Consider the following 17717-nt stretch of genomic DNA (forward strand, 5'->3'; position numbering starts at 1 on the left):
GCAGAATGGAGGCCACAAAGCATATGGGGTGTGCAAAACAATCTGAGCCAAAGTATTAACCACCAGTACATGGCCAGAGGGACAAAAACTAAGTGCAATCTCACTTTGATGTCTACTACGCTGTCCACTTGTAAATGGCCCCTATGACTAACACATACCTACCAGAGTAAGTCATTTCACAACAGGGTAATACTGTTTGCTGCTTTTCCCACTCCTTTCCGTTTGCAATAAGTGGAACCAAATTAACTGGTGTATAAAACAAGCAAACATGCAGCATCAACTGATTTTATCCAGCTCAGGTAATTGTAACTAGAAAATGAGTGGGAAAATCAGGAAAGGGTTCAAAGTGGCTTAGATTGACATGTACAATTTAAAGACTGCTGGTATTGATCATGGCTTTGTATAGAAATCCAATAATTTGTAAAAAGCATATCTTCATGAGGAGACTGCAAGTCAAAAACATTAAGACATTATATATATGCATTAAGACTTATCTATGAGATTTTTTTTTTAGCAATAAATGACCAGAAGCATAAGATACACGAACATAAGCATTTTTTGCTTTGTGATCAGCCAACGTCCACAAAACACACAGAAGCTCCACATTTACCTGTCACTGAAAGAAATGACCAAACAGCCTGTTCAATGCCCAAATTTTATTGCCACCCTTGCAAAAAAACAACAGAAGAAGAAAAATGCGGCTCTTATAAACTGTTATATTGCTGTAAAGCCCTAAAGAACTAATAAATGCAATAATTTTAATCTTATTGATCTTTAATCTTGTTTATCTTTTGATTCATAGTAATCGATATGTGATTAGATTAACATAAAATATAGATATAGGTCTTCTTTTTTTACCAAGTTCTGATATTTAAGTGACCAATGTTTAAAATAGGCAAAACATTGGAAAACTGGACAATCATGGTGCGTAGCAGTATCTAAATATTTAGAATTATATATTGTCAATCACATTTAAAGAAACTGCCAGTATAACTATAGTAGACATGTCATTTCTGAGTTCACCTGTAAGATGTTTATTGTGATATACTTGCACAGTGTAATAGACCTCAATTTGTCTCTATGTGATAAGGTCACATAGACATCTACCCAACGTTATCTGGATGCACAGTGTACGTTGTTCATACAATTGTAATAATTGGAAACATGTGAAAAGAAGACATCTAATTTGCATATATTATAGAATAAATTTACATTCCAATGAAAACATGTCGTAAACATGCAAAGAAAGTAATCGTACATCCGACCAATTATTGATTAATTTGCTATTAGAAAAACAGCTGGCTATTTAAAAACCTTTATTGATGAACCATGCTATTGATTAGTCACCCCCAAAACAAAGCATTAAACTATAACATGTTGACACAAGAATCGAGCAGGTGTCTAAAAGCATATAACAAACTGCCACGGAACGGGCTCTAGGAGAGAATAGATGAGGAGAGAATAGATGAGGAGAGCAGGCTTACAAATTCCAAATCCATTTTACCTGGCAGTACATTTCCACTTCTGTAAAGCTGATTATTCTATATTAATCTGTCAAATATTGCTAGAATTGCACTCTGTAAATCTTTAGAATGTACCTATTATGTCGCCTGTCTATTTACCAGGAACATGTGCTTCACATTCACAAGGAGACACTGACATTTGTAAGGCCATTTGTGCCTCAGTGTTGTATGTCATTGGCACCTACTTCGTATTAATAGACTGAACAAAATATCTGACTCTACTGTGTGACGGCAAAAGGTGCACTTAAGACTTCTTCACATGCAGTGCTTGTGAAACTGAAACCTAAGCTGAAGGCTATTTTAAACCATCATGTAAATATGTATTATACTGTATTTCTATAATACCAAGCAGCCAGCTATGGCAACATTTCACACACAAAGCATATTTTTACCAGAGGATGCAAAGAATTAATTACATTATAGAAAATGTTCTAACACTTTGCACCATTAATGAATCAGAACCACCCTATGCATCACAAATATGCAACTTGCAATACTCTAAATGTAGCGCATCTAGAGTGCTAATTGCCGTAATAGAACTATGTCCGTGCTTTACAGATGTTAGATATATATATATTCTATTGCTAGAAGAGACAGACCTGTTATGTGATTGGAATCTGGAATCTGTTTCAAAAATTACAAGGACTTAAGCCCAAAATATAGGTAAAAACTGCCTACAAGCTAAATTACTATTGACTTGAAAGTACCAAGTCAGTGCTAAGGGTAAATGGATTGTTGCCTCTTTAAAAATGTATAAGTAGTCCATTTTCTCAGCTCATGTGTCTGCCTCTTCCCAGTATTGTACAGATCAGCTAGTCTAGGTCAAACAGCTGTGCATAATGCATGGAGCAAGGAAAGCAGCCTGTAAAGTACATCCGGTCATTTGGTCCTAGAGGAATTAGACACCCACGTCCTGCAGATCTTCTATTCCTGCCACATGACGCCGTTCTCTCCGTTCTCATGGAACTTGTGCAAGTGGTCAGCGTATCTAACAGTGACAGAGCATACAGAGGATTACTTCATGCTAGATTCACATTTCATTAACACACCACAAATATTTCAGGAGTAATGCAGGGTCACAGCACAGAAACCTGGTACGCATACGATTCAATGTCACTCTGTACCAATCACTAGTCAGATGGATCAAGTTACTTCCATCTGCTGTATACAATATAAAAATTGCAAGTTAAAAAAATATAATGATCAGATGACAATTGATACATGTCCATTTAATCTGATTAATCTCACTACACAAAATTGTATTAAATCAAATTGATTGCTATAGGTTACAGTATGTCATTGTTTTTTCCACCATGATGTTAAATATACCACTACGTGTTTTAATTTACCTTAATATACCTTACAATGTTGTTATAACTTGATTTTTCTATACATGTTCAGTAAATCATATAATACCTGAGCTGAACATGCACACATGGGGCTAGATTTACTAAGCTGCGGGTTTGAAAAAGTGGGGATGTTGCCTATAGCAACCAATCAGATTCTAGCTGTCATTTTGTAGACAGTACTAAATAAATGAAAGCTAGAATCTAATTGGTTGCTATAGGCAACATCCCCACTTTTTCAAACCCGCAGCTTAGTAAATCTAGCCCATGGTGTCACAAGTAGAGACACAAAAAGGCATACCTGCCAACAGTCCCTATTTTTGGCCCCCTAAATGTGCGTGACCTCTTTTGCAATAGGTGTGGTCTGGGCAGATCAGGGGTGTGACTTATTTTGTCTGGATTTTCCAAATCAGGAATGTTATCAGGTGTAAATAGCCTTGGAGTACTAACGGACTTCATTTAGTACTAACTGACTGTAATTCAGGAGGTGTCATAAACCAATCTGTTATTACCAGTGGGCAAAAGAAAGAGACCCAGAAGATATCACCGTTATTCAGCCTACTAAATTATTTACTAGCCCAAAAACACGCACAGCTACACTACAGGTTCCAGAAGGGTAAACTGCTTTATACCATAGATTGTCATATGATGATCTATGTATTTACAAACTATTCTTTCCATGATACCACAAGTCAAAAACATACAGTACACAGTTTGACTGCACTGTGCTACCACAAATACATACACACTAGTTTATACTATACCAATACCATAGATGCAAGCTGATAAGGCCACACACAAAGTGTTGCTTTATATTCATATCTCTGTACATTAGAGCTCTGTAAATGATGGTTTCAAAATCCCTTTGGAATTACATGTTAATGTGTGTACTCAAATTCTTTGTTCGTATAAAACATATTGTTCTAAATCATTCTGCAAACCCCTATTTACCTCCTAATTAGATCTGACTTCTAATATAAACTTTATTTAAGTGCATTAAGTATCAACACAACATAAATCCAAGAGGTTAATCGCTGAAAATTTCACCCAATATTCTGTACTAATCTCTGAGTCTCTATTTGAATGTATTAATGAACGGAGGCTGCCACCATCTCTGCTTAGCCCACGCGAAAAACAACAACAACTATAATGTTTTATAGAGCTTAATATAAGGAATGTTTCAGCATAGTGTACATATAAAGGGCTGGAAAGGTTAAAGAAGCTGGAAAGGTTTAATGTACACTAAACCTGAATAAAAATTATTGGCTTAATAAAGTTCGGGGCTTTATTCAAGCTAAGGTGGTGGGCATCTACAGAGCCTGGCAGATGGAGGAGCAAGGAGCCCTCTCCATCTGTAGCAAACTCATGCCAATTATACCATCTAACTATAAGGGCGGAAGCTGCCATGGAGTAGGGGACTCCCGTTGTCTTCATTTCAAAACTAAACTGGATTTTGGTAATCTATTTTTGGATAGTAGGAGGAGTAGGGTTTTTCCAGAGTTGGGCTATTGCTGCTCTGGGTGTGATCAGGATGTGACCCAATGTAGTAGCGGGTGTTAATGATATATTAGAGCCTTTATACGCTAAACTGAAGACCTCTGTCCATAGTGGCTGGATAACAGGAATTTCTACGCTTTATTTGGTGAGTAACAATAGCCAGAATGGAATGGAATTTGTCTAAAGCTTATTGCTGGTTGTAGGTGTTTTCCATGGGAAGTAGAACAAATCATCATTTCCCAGTATCTGTGATGTGCATATTTTTGTTAAAAGAAGGCTCTTACTGCATTAATTATTGTGGTGGGTTCAAAGGATCCTTCTAATCCCCCTCACCATAACGGGCGTCCTGTTTAGTAGTGGCACACCTATGGCTCCCCAGGGACCTCAAGCAGACAATGAGCAAGTATGAAATATCTTGGTTTCTGTGATATTTTGCATCATGGAAAGGCCTAAAATGTTTACTGGAGCTCTGGTGCTTAAACCCTCCCTCATTTTAACAACTGTGTTCACCGTCTCCAGAACCAGGATCAAATCTGCATAGTTTCAGTCATATAGTCAGGTATCCAGTGATAATGACACCCGCTGCTGCCATCGAGGTGGTGTGGTACCAGCAGGCCCCATTGGCACTGGGGCTCCATTATAGCTCTCCAACCCCTACGCCACTGCTGATCTCTAAGAGAATCAGAGGCTGTCCCCAAGGTGGATGGCACTGTACCCATGAGGATAACTCTGATTGTTCTAAATTACAATGAGAATGTGAATTCCTTTGGTTATAAGAAGGATTTTACTGAATAACTTCAATTTCTCTAGACACTGAAAAAGGTGAAAGTTTTAGCTTCCACTTCTTACATGTATAAATCAGTAAGAGCCTGACTGCGATCTCAGCACCTTATGGATTCTAAATTATTAAGTAGTTTGCAGTTTTACATGCAAAGAAAACTGTATAAATGAAGAATAAACATATTAGTATATTATTGTTTTACAGGACAGAAGGTCCTTCCATTTAATACTGCTAAGATATATTTACATACTTTTTAGCGCAGTAGGCGGTACAATCTCTTCCCACGCTTTCACTCCAAGCTGTTTTGTACAGGACCTAATAAACCAAATTAAGAAATATTGTCATTTTTGTAATATTTTAAATTTTTTAATGTAATTAAAATGTATTATTAACAACTTATTGATTTATCCTGTCAGTGCTACTAATGGTAACAAAACACAAAGTGCAACTTGGAGCTGCTCACACACCGTAAGATTCTGGTGTACGGCCCCAAGAGACTGGTCAATATGAAGTCATTAGCTGGCCCTTAATTACCATGATAGCGCGTGCTGTAAATTTCCAGTATGGGAACAATTCATTTGTGCAATTTCAGCCTCCATGTTTATGGTCAAATAGCTCACAGATCTGATTAAAAGTCAATCATGCAATTCAATCAGGCTTTAATGAGCCACCGAAAAGACACAGTTTTTGTTGCTACCTTTTTATTTACCAACATGGGTGCAGAGTATGCGACGGACACTGTGTGTGCTTAATTATGTGTTATGTATTATTAGCCCTTCTGCTCCACGGGAGGTTTCTGTCCTCCCTGAGCTCGCCTTATGTGTCAAAGCTGTGTTATTTTTACCAATACTAACTGTGTGTCACGAGCCGCGGCGGTACTCACAGCCGCCGCGGCTCGCTTCCTGTCGGTCCCAACGTCCCGGCCGTCACCATGACGACCGGGACGTCATTTCCTTCCAACTCCCGACCGTTACCAAGGCAACGGTCGGACGCTTCCTCAGCGCCGTGTCCTGGCAGCCAGGTGCGCATGCCCTCTAGGGACAATCAGGCAGATTTAGCCTGTGGCTGAATTAGCAGGCATTAGCCTGCAGGTGTGGATTTCAGGGCTAAGCCCTGATTGGTCTTGCTAGGTGCTGGCAATTAGCCTACAAGTGTGGCCATGTCTAGGGGCAGGTTCTGATTGGTTGTGGGTTGTATTTAAGGCAATGAGGTCTGCTGCCTCATTGCCGGTTATAGCTTCTGTGCTCCAGTCTGCTGACCTGCTTGTTCCAGTTCCTGTTACTGTATCTATGTTTTGACTTCCCGTGTATGACCCTTGGCTTCGTATTTGACTTCGCTTGTGTTTCCTGTGACCCTGATCCTTGGCTCGTTTACCCGTTCTGCTACTTTGCCTGTGACCTCTGACCTCAGCTTGTTCATTGTTACTGTTACCTGCTGCCGACCTTTGACCTCTGCGTGGACCTGACTCTTCTTGCCTGGGTTCTCCCCAGCCGGTACACACTTCACGACCCTCTGTCAGTCTGCAGCCCAGTCTGTCCCCACCATCAGGGGCTCCAGTGAACACCTGACTGGCAGAGTAGACTCCGGGTTGTGTTGTGCCGGCTGGAGGGGTTCCTAACATTATAACCGGCCCACTCACGGAGACGTGGTTGGAATGGATGCAAGTGGATCCTCACCGTCTCCGGCACAAGCCCTGTTAGCCCATGTTGAGTCCTTATATCAGATGATCCAGGGATTGGCTGAGCGTCTGTCTGTTCAAGAAGAAGCCGCAAAAGTGTCACAACCCACTTCAAGTTCCGTCTGTGAACCTAAGATGAACTTGCCGGATCGCTTCTCTGAAAATAGGTCCCTGTTTCAGAATTTCAGGGAGAGCTGCAAGCTCTATTTCCGATTGAGACCCCGCTCCTCTGGGTCAGAGCATCAAAGAGTCGGGATTATCATTTCCCTTCTACAGGGTGACCCCCAGTCCTGGGCGTTTTCCTTGCCGCAGACCAGTCCTGCCATGCAGTCAGTAGACGCTTTCTTTGAGGCGTTAGGTCTATTATATGATGACCCGGACCGTATTGCCTCCGCTGAAGCTCATCTACGGGCCTTGAAACAAGGCCGGCGCTCGGCAGAGGAATACTGCGCTGAATTCCGTAGATGGTCACCTGATAGTGGATGGAATGATCCTGCCTTGCGGAGTCAGTTCCGTCTTGGCCTGTCGGAACAGGTCAAAGACTCTTTGGTGCAGTACCCATCTCCTACCTCTCTGGAGGATCTGATGCACCTCTCCATTAAAATCGATAGGAGATTTAAAGAGCGGAAAACCGAAAAGGAGACATCATCACATCTATCCGGCTTCATTCCTGTTCCCACGGATGGTGAGGAACCCATGCAATTGGGAGCGTATCGTCTCTCCCCTGAGGAAAGAGACAAGAGAAGATCACAGGGCTTATGTCTCTATTGCGGCACAAAAGGCCACTTCTCCCGTTCCTGTCCGAATAAGCCGGGAAAAGAGCATGCCTAGGGAACGAGGGGAAAGTTCACCTAGGTCTACAGATTGTCTCCCCGAAAAACGCCTTATTGATCCCTGCACAACTCACGTTTAGTGCTCGTTCAATGGACCTGTCCGCCTTCGTTGATAGTGGAGCTGCAGGCAACTTCCTGGACATCGGGTTCGCACGCGCTGCTAAAATTCCGATGGTAGAACTCAAGTCCGCTATTACTGTCTGTGGCTTAGATGGAGGTCCGTTGCCTGGTGGCAAGATTTCCTGGGAGACCTCGCCACTACAATTAAAAATCGGAGCTCTCCATTCAGAGTCAATAACCTTCCTCCTTATCGATTGTTCCTCAGTTCCCTTGATCTTGGGCCACCCATGGCTTTCCCGTCATAACCCTGTCATGGACTGGGTAAAAGGAGAAATTATCCAGTGGAGCTCTTATTGTACACAGTCCTGCTTGTCACTGCCCCTGCGGGTGATTCAGTCTATTCCGGAGCAGCTTCCCTCACAATATCATGAGTTCTGGGATGTGTCCTCCAAGAAAGCTGCTGACACCTTACCACCTCACCGTGACTTCGACTGTGCCATCGAGCTTATTCCTGGTTCCAAGTTGCCTAAGGGTCGCCTGTACTCTCTCTCTGTTCCCGAGACCAAATCCATGCAGGAATACATCGATGAAAATCTGGAGAAAGGCTTTATCAGGCCATCTAAATCTCCCGTAGGAGCAGGATGCTTCTTTGTATCCAAAAAGGATGGAGGGCTAAGACCCTGTATAGATTACCGGGGATTGAATCTTATCACAATTAAGAACACCTATCCTCTCCCGCTCATTTCCGTACTTTTTGATCAATTGAGAGGGGCTACGGTCTTCACAAAAATCGACCTTCGTGGAGCGTATAATCTCATCCGTATCAAGGAAGGAGATGAGTGGAAGACGGCATTCAATTCGCACTCTGGCCACTACGAGTATCTGGTCATGCCGTTTGGCCTTAGCAATGCACCTGCAGTGTTCCAGGACTTGATCAATGAAGTTCTTCGGGAATTCCTTGGTTGTTTCGTGGTCGTCTATTTAGATGATATCCTCATCTATTCCAGATCTTTGCCCGCCCATCAGACTCACGTCAAACAAGTTCTACAGAAATTACGAGAGAACCACCTGTACGCTAAGCTGGATAAGTGTGAGTTCGAGGTGCAGAGGGTATCCTTTTTAGGCTATGTTATCTCTTCTGAGGGATTCTCCATGGATCCAGCTAAGGTCCAGGCTATTTTGGATTGGGTGCAACCCAACAATCTTAAGGCGGTGCAGAGGTTCCTGGGCTTCTCCAATTATTATAGGAGATTCATTCACAACTTTGCCGACATTGTGGCTCCCATTGTCGCTCTGACCCGTAAAGGAATGGATCCAACTAATTGGTCGTCCCAAGCAGTAGCCGCATTCGAAAGCCTGAAAAAGGCCTTTGTCTCCGCTCAGGTCCTTAGACATCCGGATCCAGCTAGGACATTTGTTCTTGAGGTCGACGCCTCTGACATCGGTGCCGGTGCCATCCTATCGCAGAAGGATCCTCATACTAATCGTCTGCACCCATGTGCTTATTTCTCCCTTCAGTTCTCTTCAGCAGAGGCCAACTATGATGTCGGTAATAGAGAACTATTGGCAATCAAATGGGCCTTCGAGGAGTGGCGGCATTGGTTGGAGGGTGCTTTACATCAGATCTCTGTCATTACCGATCACAAGAATTTACAATATATACAGTCAGCTAAACGTTTAAATCCCAGACAGGCCCGGTGGGCGTTATTCTTTACCCGATTTAACTTCCTGATCACCTACCGACCAGGCTCCAAAAATGTCCGGGCAGATGCCCTTTCCAGAAGTTTCTCGGCACACCACATTCCAGTCACTATCCCAGAGCCGATTATTCCTCCTTCTGTAATCCATGCCGGGTTGACCCAAGATCTGAGTATCACACTTCAGAGATTCCAGAAATTAGCCCCTGATACTACTCCGGAGCGACGTCTCTTTGTTCCAGTCCATCTAAGGAAGGCGGTTATTGCAGAGGCGCATAACAGTAGGGTTGCGGGGCATCCTGGAATTTTCAAGACGTTAGAAATCCTTTCCCGTACAGTCTGGTGGCCATCTATGTCTGCTGACGTCAGGAGTCATGTCCTCTCATGTGAGGTTTGTGCCAGAAACAAAGTTCCTAGGATCCGCCCAATAGGCCAGTTAGTTCCTTTGGCACCATCTGCAAAACCATGGACCCACTTGTCCATGGACTTTATAGTGGATCTACCACCTTCTGCAGGACACAATACCATTTGGGTCGTGGTAGACCGGTTCAGCAAGATGTCCCATTTCGTTCCCTTACCCAGACTGCCTACAGCTGGGGATTTGGCCGTCTTATTCATTCAACATATTTTCCGGCTCCATGGACTCCCTACTGACATAGTTTCCGATCGGGGTTCTCAGTTCATAGCGCAATTCTGTAGATCTTTCTGTACCCTTCTCGGAATCAAGGTTAGTTTATCATCCGCATATCACCCTCAGTCAAATGGGCAAACCGAAAGAGTTAACCAGTCCTTAGAAAAGTTTTTACGATGCTACACATCAGAGTTCCATGATAATTGGTCTTCCTTGTTACCCTGGGCGGAATTTGCCTGTAACAATTCCTGTCATTCATCTACTAAAACTTCTCAGTTTTTCTGCAATTATGGTTTTCACCCCAGATCTAACTCCTTGTATTCGCTTAACCCAGTTGGTGTCCAGGAGATCCGTTCCACTGCAAGAGATCTCAGAGTTATCTGGAGGAAAGTACAGGCATCTCTGAAACAAGCTTCATTTGTCGCAAAAAAAAATTCAGATCGCCACCGTACCATCTGCTCCTTCAAGGTGGGCCAGAGAGTGTGGCTGTCTACAAAAAACATTAAACTCAGACAGCCTTGCAAAAAGTTGGGCCCCAAGTTCATCGGCCCGTTCCTTATCATCAAGCAGGTTAATTCTGTCGCATTTAGGTTAAGAATTCCGGGCTCGTTGAGAATTCCCAACACATTTCACTGTTCTCTATTGAAGCCGGTATTATATCCTACTCAAATCCAGTCTTCAAATTTGCCTGAGAGAAAATCAAACAGATCACCAAGATACGTTGTTCAGAAGATCTTGGATTCCAAAAAGTGCAAGGTCAGGTGCACTTCCTAGTGCAGTGGAGGAATCGTGGGTTAGAAGAACGGTCTTGGATCCCACGGAGACAACTCGATGCTCCTAAACAGTTGAAGGAGTTCTTTAAAAAATTTCCAAGGAAACCGGGATGTCGGGGTTCCTTAACCCCTCCTCAAGGGGGGGGTACTGTCACGAGCCGCGGCGGTACTCACAGCCGCCGCGGTTTGCTTCCTGTCGGTCCCAACGTCCCGGCCGTCACCATGACGACCGGGACGTCATTTCCTTCCAACTCCCGACCGTTACCAAGGCAACGGTCGGACGCTTCCTCAGCGCCGTGTCTTGGCAGTCAGGCGCGCATGCGCTCTAGGGACAATCAGGCAGATTTAGCCTGTGGCTGAATTAGCAGGCATTAGCCTGCAGGTGTGGATTTCAGGGCTAAGCCCTGATTGGTCTTGCTAGGTGCTGGCAATTAGCCTACAAGTGTGGCCATGTCTAGGGGCAGGTTCTGATTGGTTGTGGGTTGTATTTAAGGCAATGAGGTCTGCTGCCTCATTGCCGGTTATAGCTTCTGTGCTCCAGTCTGCTGACCTGCTTGTTCCAGTTCCTGTTCCTGTATCTACGTTTTGACTTCCCGTGTATGACCCTTGGCTTCGTATTTGACTTCGCTTGTGTTTCCTGTGACCCTGATCCTTGGCTCGTTTACCCGTTCTGCTACTTTGCCTGTGACCTCTGACCTCAGCTTGTTCATTGTTACTGTAACCTGCTGCCGACCTTTGACCTCTGCGTGGACCTGACTCTTCTTGCCTGGGTTCTCCCCAGACGGTACACACTTCACGACCCTCTGTCAGTCTGCAGCCCAGTCTGTCCCCACCATCAGGGGCTCCAGTGAACACCTGACTGGCAGAGTAGACTCCGGGTTGTGTTGTGCCGGCTGGAGGGGTTCCTAACACTGTGCTGTGTTATCATATGCTGTCTGGTAGAGACACTAAGGGGGGTATTCAATTGTTAGCAAGATCCACGGAAAACGAGCGCTCGAAAAATATTACCGTTAATACGGTAATATGCGTGTAAATACCGTTAATACGGTAATTTACTCGCTGGATTTCAGCTCGCAGCTCAGGGAGCTGCGAGCTGAAATTCAGCGACTAATTACTGTATTAACAGTAATATTTTTCGAGCGCTCGTTTTCCGGGGATCTCGCTAACAATTGAATACCCCCCTAAGAGCATCATATTATTTTGCAATGCTATAGTTACAATGTTGCACTGGTATCATTTATTTATGTCAATGTTGGCTACACAAAACAGAAAATAGCAAAACAAATGCAATAAATAAATGAGCACAAAAATTAACAACTGTGTAAATACTGAAAACATTAGTTTCCCTTGGTCCCTGTGACATTCCAGAAGAAATTGAAGGTTCCAGTGTTCTCTCCAGAAAATTTTGCCAGCCGGGTGGCATTAAGAAGCAGCCGAGTGAGGGCAGTTGAAAAATGTTAGAGGTTATTGCCCACACCTGCCAGCAGGGCCGGATTAAGGGAATGGAGGCCCCTGGGCTAAGGGGGCCTCCATTCCCCCGTGAGACCCCCCTATGAGCCACCAACCGCCCCAAGCACCAACTTACCTCTTTCTGTTCTCCTGTCACTGTAGTCCTTCTGCAGCGCGCTGTAAGATCCTTACTGAGGAAATCTTGTGAGAGTGAGACTCACGAGATCTCCTCAGTAAGGAGATTACTGAGCGCCGGTGAAGGACTACAGTGACAGGCTCAGCAGCATTGATCGGGCTGGGGGCGCCTTCGCCCCTGCGCCGATCAATAGTGCCATTTATTGACCGGATGCCCCTGGATGTCCGAGGCCCCTGGGCTGTAGCCCACTTAGACCTTGGGTTAATCTGGCTCTGCCTGCCAGGACTGGTGGTCAGTGGTCTAACACACACTGCTGGCTGTAGTGCTCACATAGTGTCTGTTTTCATAGGAGAACAATGGTTTATTCTAATATAATAGGATTCTGTTGGGCTCCAAGAGCCGGGTGGCAAGTAAAAACAGCCGAGTGGAGTTCCGGGAAATAGGTGCTGGGGAGAAAATTGGGTTCTTTATATTATGGACAAGTCCCCAGGGGCTATTGTGAGTCCTGATTTTTAATTTTGAACACTGTTTCCATAATTTATTATCACTTACCAGGAAAACTAGACAATGCAGGAACAGAGTGTAGAAAAATGTAATTGTTCGGGCCATCTTATTTGATAGTATGAGCCTTCCCTATAAAAAAAAAAAGTAAAATATATATATATTATATTTAAAAAAAACAAAACAGATTTGAATCAACACGCACACGCCATATTTTCAGTAGACAGCACGATTATTATTATTTTCCTTTGTTTATAAAGTGCAGACATGCTACAAGGCACTGTACATTAAAGGGCTCAATAGACGCAACAAATGACATTCAAACAGAAGGTAAAAATGGCCCTGCCCAAATGAGCCGACAATGAGGAAAAATCTGAAGACAGCTGCATTACTGTCCTTCACCAGTTACATTAACCAAACTACTTCTTGTTTTGAAGAAGCCTTTTGTGCTATACGGGAACTCTATCATTATTATTATAGTTTATTTATATTGCGCCACAAAATTCTGCAGCGCCATACAGTGGGCTAACAGAGTATAGTATAGAGATATAAAGGACTAACAGATAAAATATAAGAGAAGCAAATGCAAAATACAGAACATTCAAAAAGCATTAAAGTAAGAACAGCAAGAAATGAATCCTCATACTGTACACAAGACATCATCATTTATTTATATAGCGCCAGCATATTTTTGCAGCACTTTACAATGGGGAACAAACAGAGTAATAAAACAATACTGGATTATACAGAGAGGTAAGAGGGCCCTGCCCACAAGCTTACAAGCTATGGGACAGTGGGAGTTAGATACATGAGGTTAAGTGCTGCATATTGCATATTGCTCCAGTCAAATTGCAAAGGGAATAAGTGCTTAGTGGGCTATATGATCCAGTCTCACAGCAAAGACATAACAGGTTAGGTATGTAACAAATAAGTGTGTTACAGAACATGCAAGAGGCATAATACAAGTACGGACAGTTGGACTAAGCAGAAGCGAACAAGTACACAGGAGGAAAGAGGGCGACTATAACTTTCAACTTATGGACATATACTGCACATGGCTGGACCACTGGTCAAACCAATTCTTGTATCAATTCGCACATTTACTTTAGATTGTAATTTAAGAAAGCAGGCGCTAAATCACATCTATCTCTATAAGTATTCCTGGACAGCAACGCACAACGCGAGTGGCCCTGGACACCTCCGCACAACGCGAATGGCCCTGGACACCTCCGCACAACGCGAATGGCCCTGGACACCTCCGCACAACACGAATGGCCCTGGACACCTCCGCATAATGCAAATGGCCCTGGACACCTCCGCATAACGCAAATGGCCCTGGACACCTCCGCACAACGCAAATGGCCCTGTAAAAATCTGCAATATAGGGGGAGAACCAGGACCTGCCTCTTAGCGGAGGGGGGATGGGGCAGGCCTCTCAATCGGAAGAGAGAGACCAGAGCCCAGGCCTGTCACTCAGAGGCACAGCCTTTTGATGTACAAATGGGGAGAACACTCCCCCACCTCTACTTCCTTCTATTTGGCCACAGAGTAAGCACATGAGAGCTTCTCCCCCTTCTACTTCCTCTACTGACCAGCCTATTACCGATATTGCAAAGTCCAGGCTGAAGTGATTGGGTATAACACTGGGACTGCACAGTAATAGGCCTGGTCCATTAGATGAGACGTGCTCAGAGATCCCCTTCCGTTTGGGTCTCGGACATACAAGGTACAGCCCACTCCTGACTTCTTCCTCCCCTCAGTGTTTGTAGGTATTAAGCTGGGTACACACTACAGAAAATTACTGCAGATGCGATTTCTGTAATGATTTTAATAACGACTGAAAGTCCCGATCAGCATGCAGATTTGTGTGCACACACTTACACGATTTACCTTCACATCTGTGCTCTTCATTTGTCATAACCATCGGCTGAAAAGATCGTAACTCTGCACACTCTATGGGATCTGCCTACACTGCTGGTCACACACTTCAACATTTGCCTAACATCGCTCCATCGTTTATAGAGATTTTTAGTCCAGTTATAAAATCAAAGGAAACTATACAATGTGCTTTTGTCTCATAAAACAATGATCGTGGGAGCGTACACACTAATGCGATATCAGACCTAACAGTCGTTTATCGTATGATTGGCACGATAATTGCTTGAAAAACCTGTAGTGTGTACCCAGCTTTACCCTCCGTTTGTGTTTATGTCACTCTGTCACTGCACCTTCGCTTTTGTTCTCTAATTATGTATTGAGATGTTCAAATGTTCCAGTGTCTTCTACAATATAATTACAGTATGCTGGACATTTATATAGCAGTGAAAGGACTTTGTTTTTAATACATTTTAATAACTCCACAACGATGCAATTAACTGATATAGTATACCTGTTCCCCCAAAAAGATATCTACACATCTAATAAATATTTATATGTAAAGGGTACTACAAATCCATTGCTTCACTCTGAAATTTGCTACATTTTTATCTGCCCATCTGCAAATCCCAGCAGTAAAATTCCTCCCTGTTTGTTTCTGTCTCTCTATAAATCCCCATGTGCCTCCGCCACCCTCCCTTTGTGGGTATGAATCTCTAACTCATTTGTACATGTGTCACTCTCTCTTCATGTGTACCAATGTCCCCCTGTCTGTCCCCCCTCGTGTGTTTCTCTCTATGTGCCTCCCCCCAGCTTCACCCCCCCAACTGTTTCTATGTGGCTAGCAGCATCAAATGGGTCTGCCTATGCGGCTATATCATTCACCACTACCATTTTGGACCTATAGGTGTTTTTTTTTATGTTGGCCAGCTCCCGTAGGCAGGGACACTCTCCAATCTTAGACCACAACCACTAGGTCTCTTGTGGTCAAAACCTGCATCAGAGACTGACTTCTTGATTTGAGCAGCACAGGAAAGAACAGAAAGACGGTAAAAGGCAGAAGAGACACAGAAAAGATTCTATTAACTTTTATTTAGGTAAGTGTTTGTATGGTATTTGTATATATTATATTTATATCATTAACAGTGGTCAAAGTGGAAATTTAGAAGTGCTGTATGGAACGTACACTTTGAAATGAACAGCTGGGGGCCTGGGGGACGCCAAGGCCCCATGAAGGTTCAGGGGTTTTGATAGAGTGAAATTAATTTTAGATGCATTTTAACACTATATAATATAAAACATATAAAATGCTGTAAGGCTATTCACCCTGTGTCCCCCACCTCTCCTGTGTCCAATTACCTTTCCTCTATGTCCCTCCACCTCTCCCTCATGTCTCCATTATATCTTCCACGTTACCCTTTACCTTTCCTTTATCCGTTTCCTTGCTCTGCTCTTACGTGTCCCTATTGTCATTGCAGGTATCCCCCCCTCTCCCTCCGTACCTGATCTCCCCTGTGCCTCACATTCTGCTTCTCTCGCTCCTCCCTTACTCCTTGATCATCTCTATCTATCCCTGTTTCTGCTCCTATTTTTCCCTCTCGCTAGTGATTTCACATTTCCCGCCTCCTCCAGCACACTTTTGCCCCTCCTACATCACTGTTCCTGGTCCTATTATTCTCTCTCACTAGTGAATTCCCATGTTTGCCCCTCCTCCATCACACTTTTGCCCCTGCATCACTGTGCCCTCTCCTTCAACACACTTTTGCCCCTACATCAGACCTTGCCCTCTCCTTTCACACACTGTGCCCCCTCCTCCATCACACTTTTAGCCCTTCTTCACACTGTGCCCCCTCCATCACACTTTTGACCCTTCATCACATTGTGCCCTCTCCTAGATCACACTGTGCCCCCTCCTAGATCACACTGTGCCCCCTCCTAGATCACATTGTGGCCCCTTTATGACAGTGCTGCCCCCTTAAATTAATGTACCCCCCTTCCTTAATCACACAGGTGTCCCCTCTGTTCTTTACTTACCTTTCTATGACCTTCTTTTCTTCCGTCTTCTTTTCTTCGGTGTGCTGGCTCCTCTCTGCACTGCTCCTCACTGACAGAGTGAGGGAGCAGGGCGCTGGCCTGGCTGCCTACAACGAAGTGGGGCAAAGAAGTGCTGATATGTCGTACCGGCACATACTGCCCCATTTGGAGCACTGATTATAAATGTATTATTACATTTATTACTGGCCATGTATTATGAGATCTTTTGTGCATCGTAATGAAAGGGTTTCTGTGATGTTTATATGAACAGGCTGCATCACATTATGTAATATACACGTTTGCCGTTTTGCTAGATGTTTTGAATGAATCAAAGATTCATGGGCTTTTCCATTCTGTATAGTTGTCAGTGTTTTTGTGTGACTATGATTACTATTAGGAAAAATGGCAAAGAATAATAATTGATGTGATTTTTCCACTGACATATTTGGCATGGAGTGGCGTTAACACTGAAGAAAAAAAAAATTAAATTGCCATGAATGAAAACCTTTTATAGCAGGGTATGTCTCTGTTGATTAAAGCGTTCAGTTTCATGCCTCAATGTTTTGATAACTCATCTGCTTTATTATGTGTATATTTTTCAGTTTCTCAACCCATTCTTTTGGACTCAGAGTGGTGAGGACACTTCACTTCATCCAATGTCACTCATTTACTGACTGGTGATGTCAATGGTACTTTATACATAAAAAATCTGATGTGCATATTTTACTGGACTGTTGCATAACTTATAACTGTGCCGATTTAGAGAGGACAGTCCTAATTTGAGGTCTCTGTCCTGCTGTCCTGACTGGGCAGGAATGTTGGGAGGTATGAAGAGGCACAGAGAGGTATGTGCAACTAAAGATGTGCCCACAGCCCCCTTTGGCAGCGCAAAAACTCAGTCCT

The 17717-nt window shown here is 43.6% G+C and overlaps 1 protein-coding gene across 2 annotated transcripts in view; it reads right to left on the reverse strand.

Moving 5' to 3' along the window:
* Window positions 1–641: 641 nt before the first annotated feature.
* Window positions 642–17717, reverse strand: part of CUX1 (cut like homeobox 1) — a 295304-nt gene continuing 278228 nt past the window's right edge. For both annotated transcript variants that reach the window (XM_075196738.1, XM_075196737.1), the window contains exons 21-23: window positions 12957–13037; window positions 5398–5462; window positions 642–2511 (exon numbers count right to left, since the gene is read on the reverse strand). In XM_075196738.1, the coding sequence (XP_075052839.1) occupies window positions 2448–2511; window positions 5398–5462; window positions 12957–13037 (210 nt within the window). In that variant the 3' untranslated portion in view covers window positions 642–2447. The remainder of the gene's footprint in view (window positions 2512–5397; window positions 5463–12956; window positions 13038–17717) is intronic.

The sequence above is a fragment of the Mixophyes fleayi genome, chromosome 2, assembly GCF_038048845.1.
Source record: "Mixophyes fleayi isolate aMixFle1 chromosome 2, aMixFle1.hap1, whole genome shotgun sequence".
Classification (NCBI taxonomy): Eukaryota; Metazoa; Chordata; class Amphibia; order Anura; family Limnodynastidae; genus Mixophyes; species Mixophyes fleayi.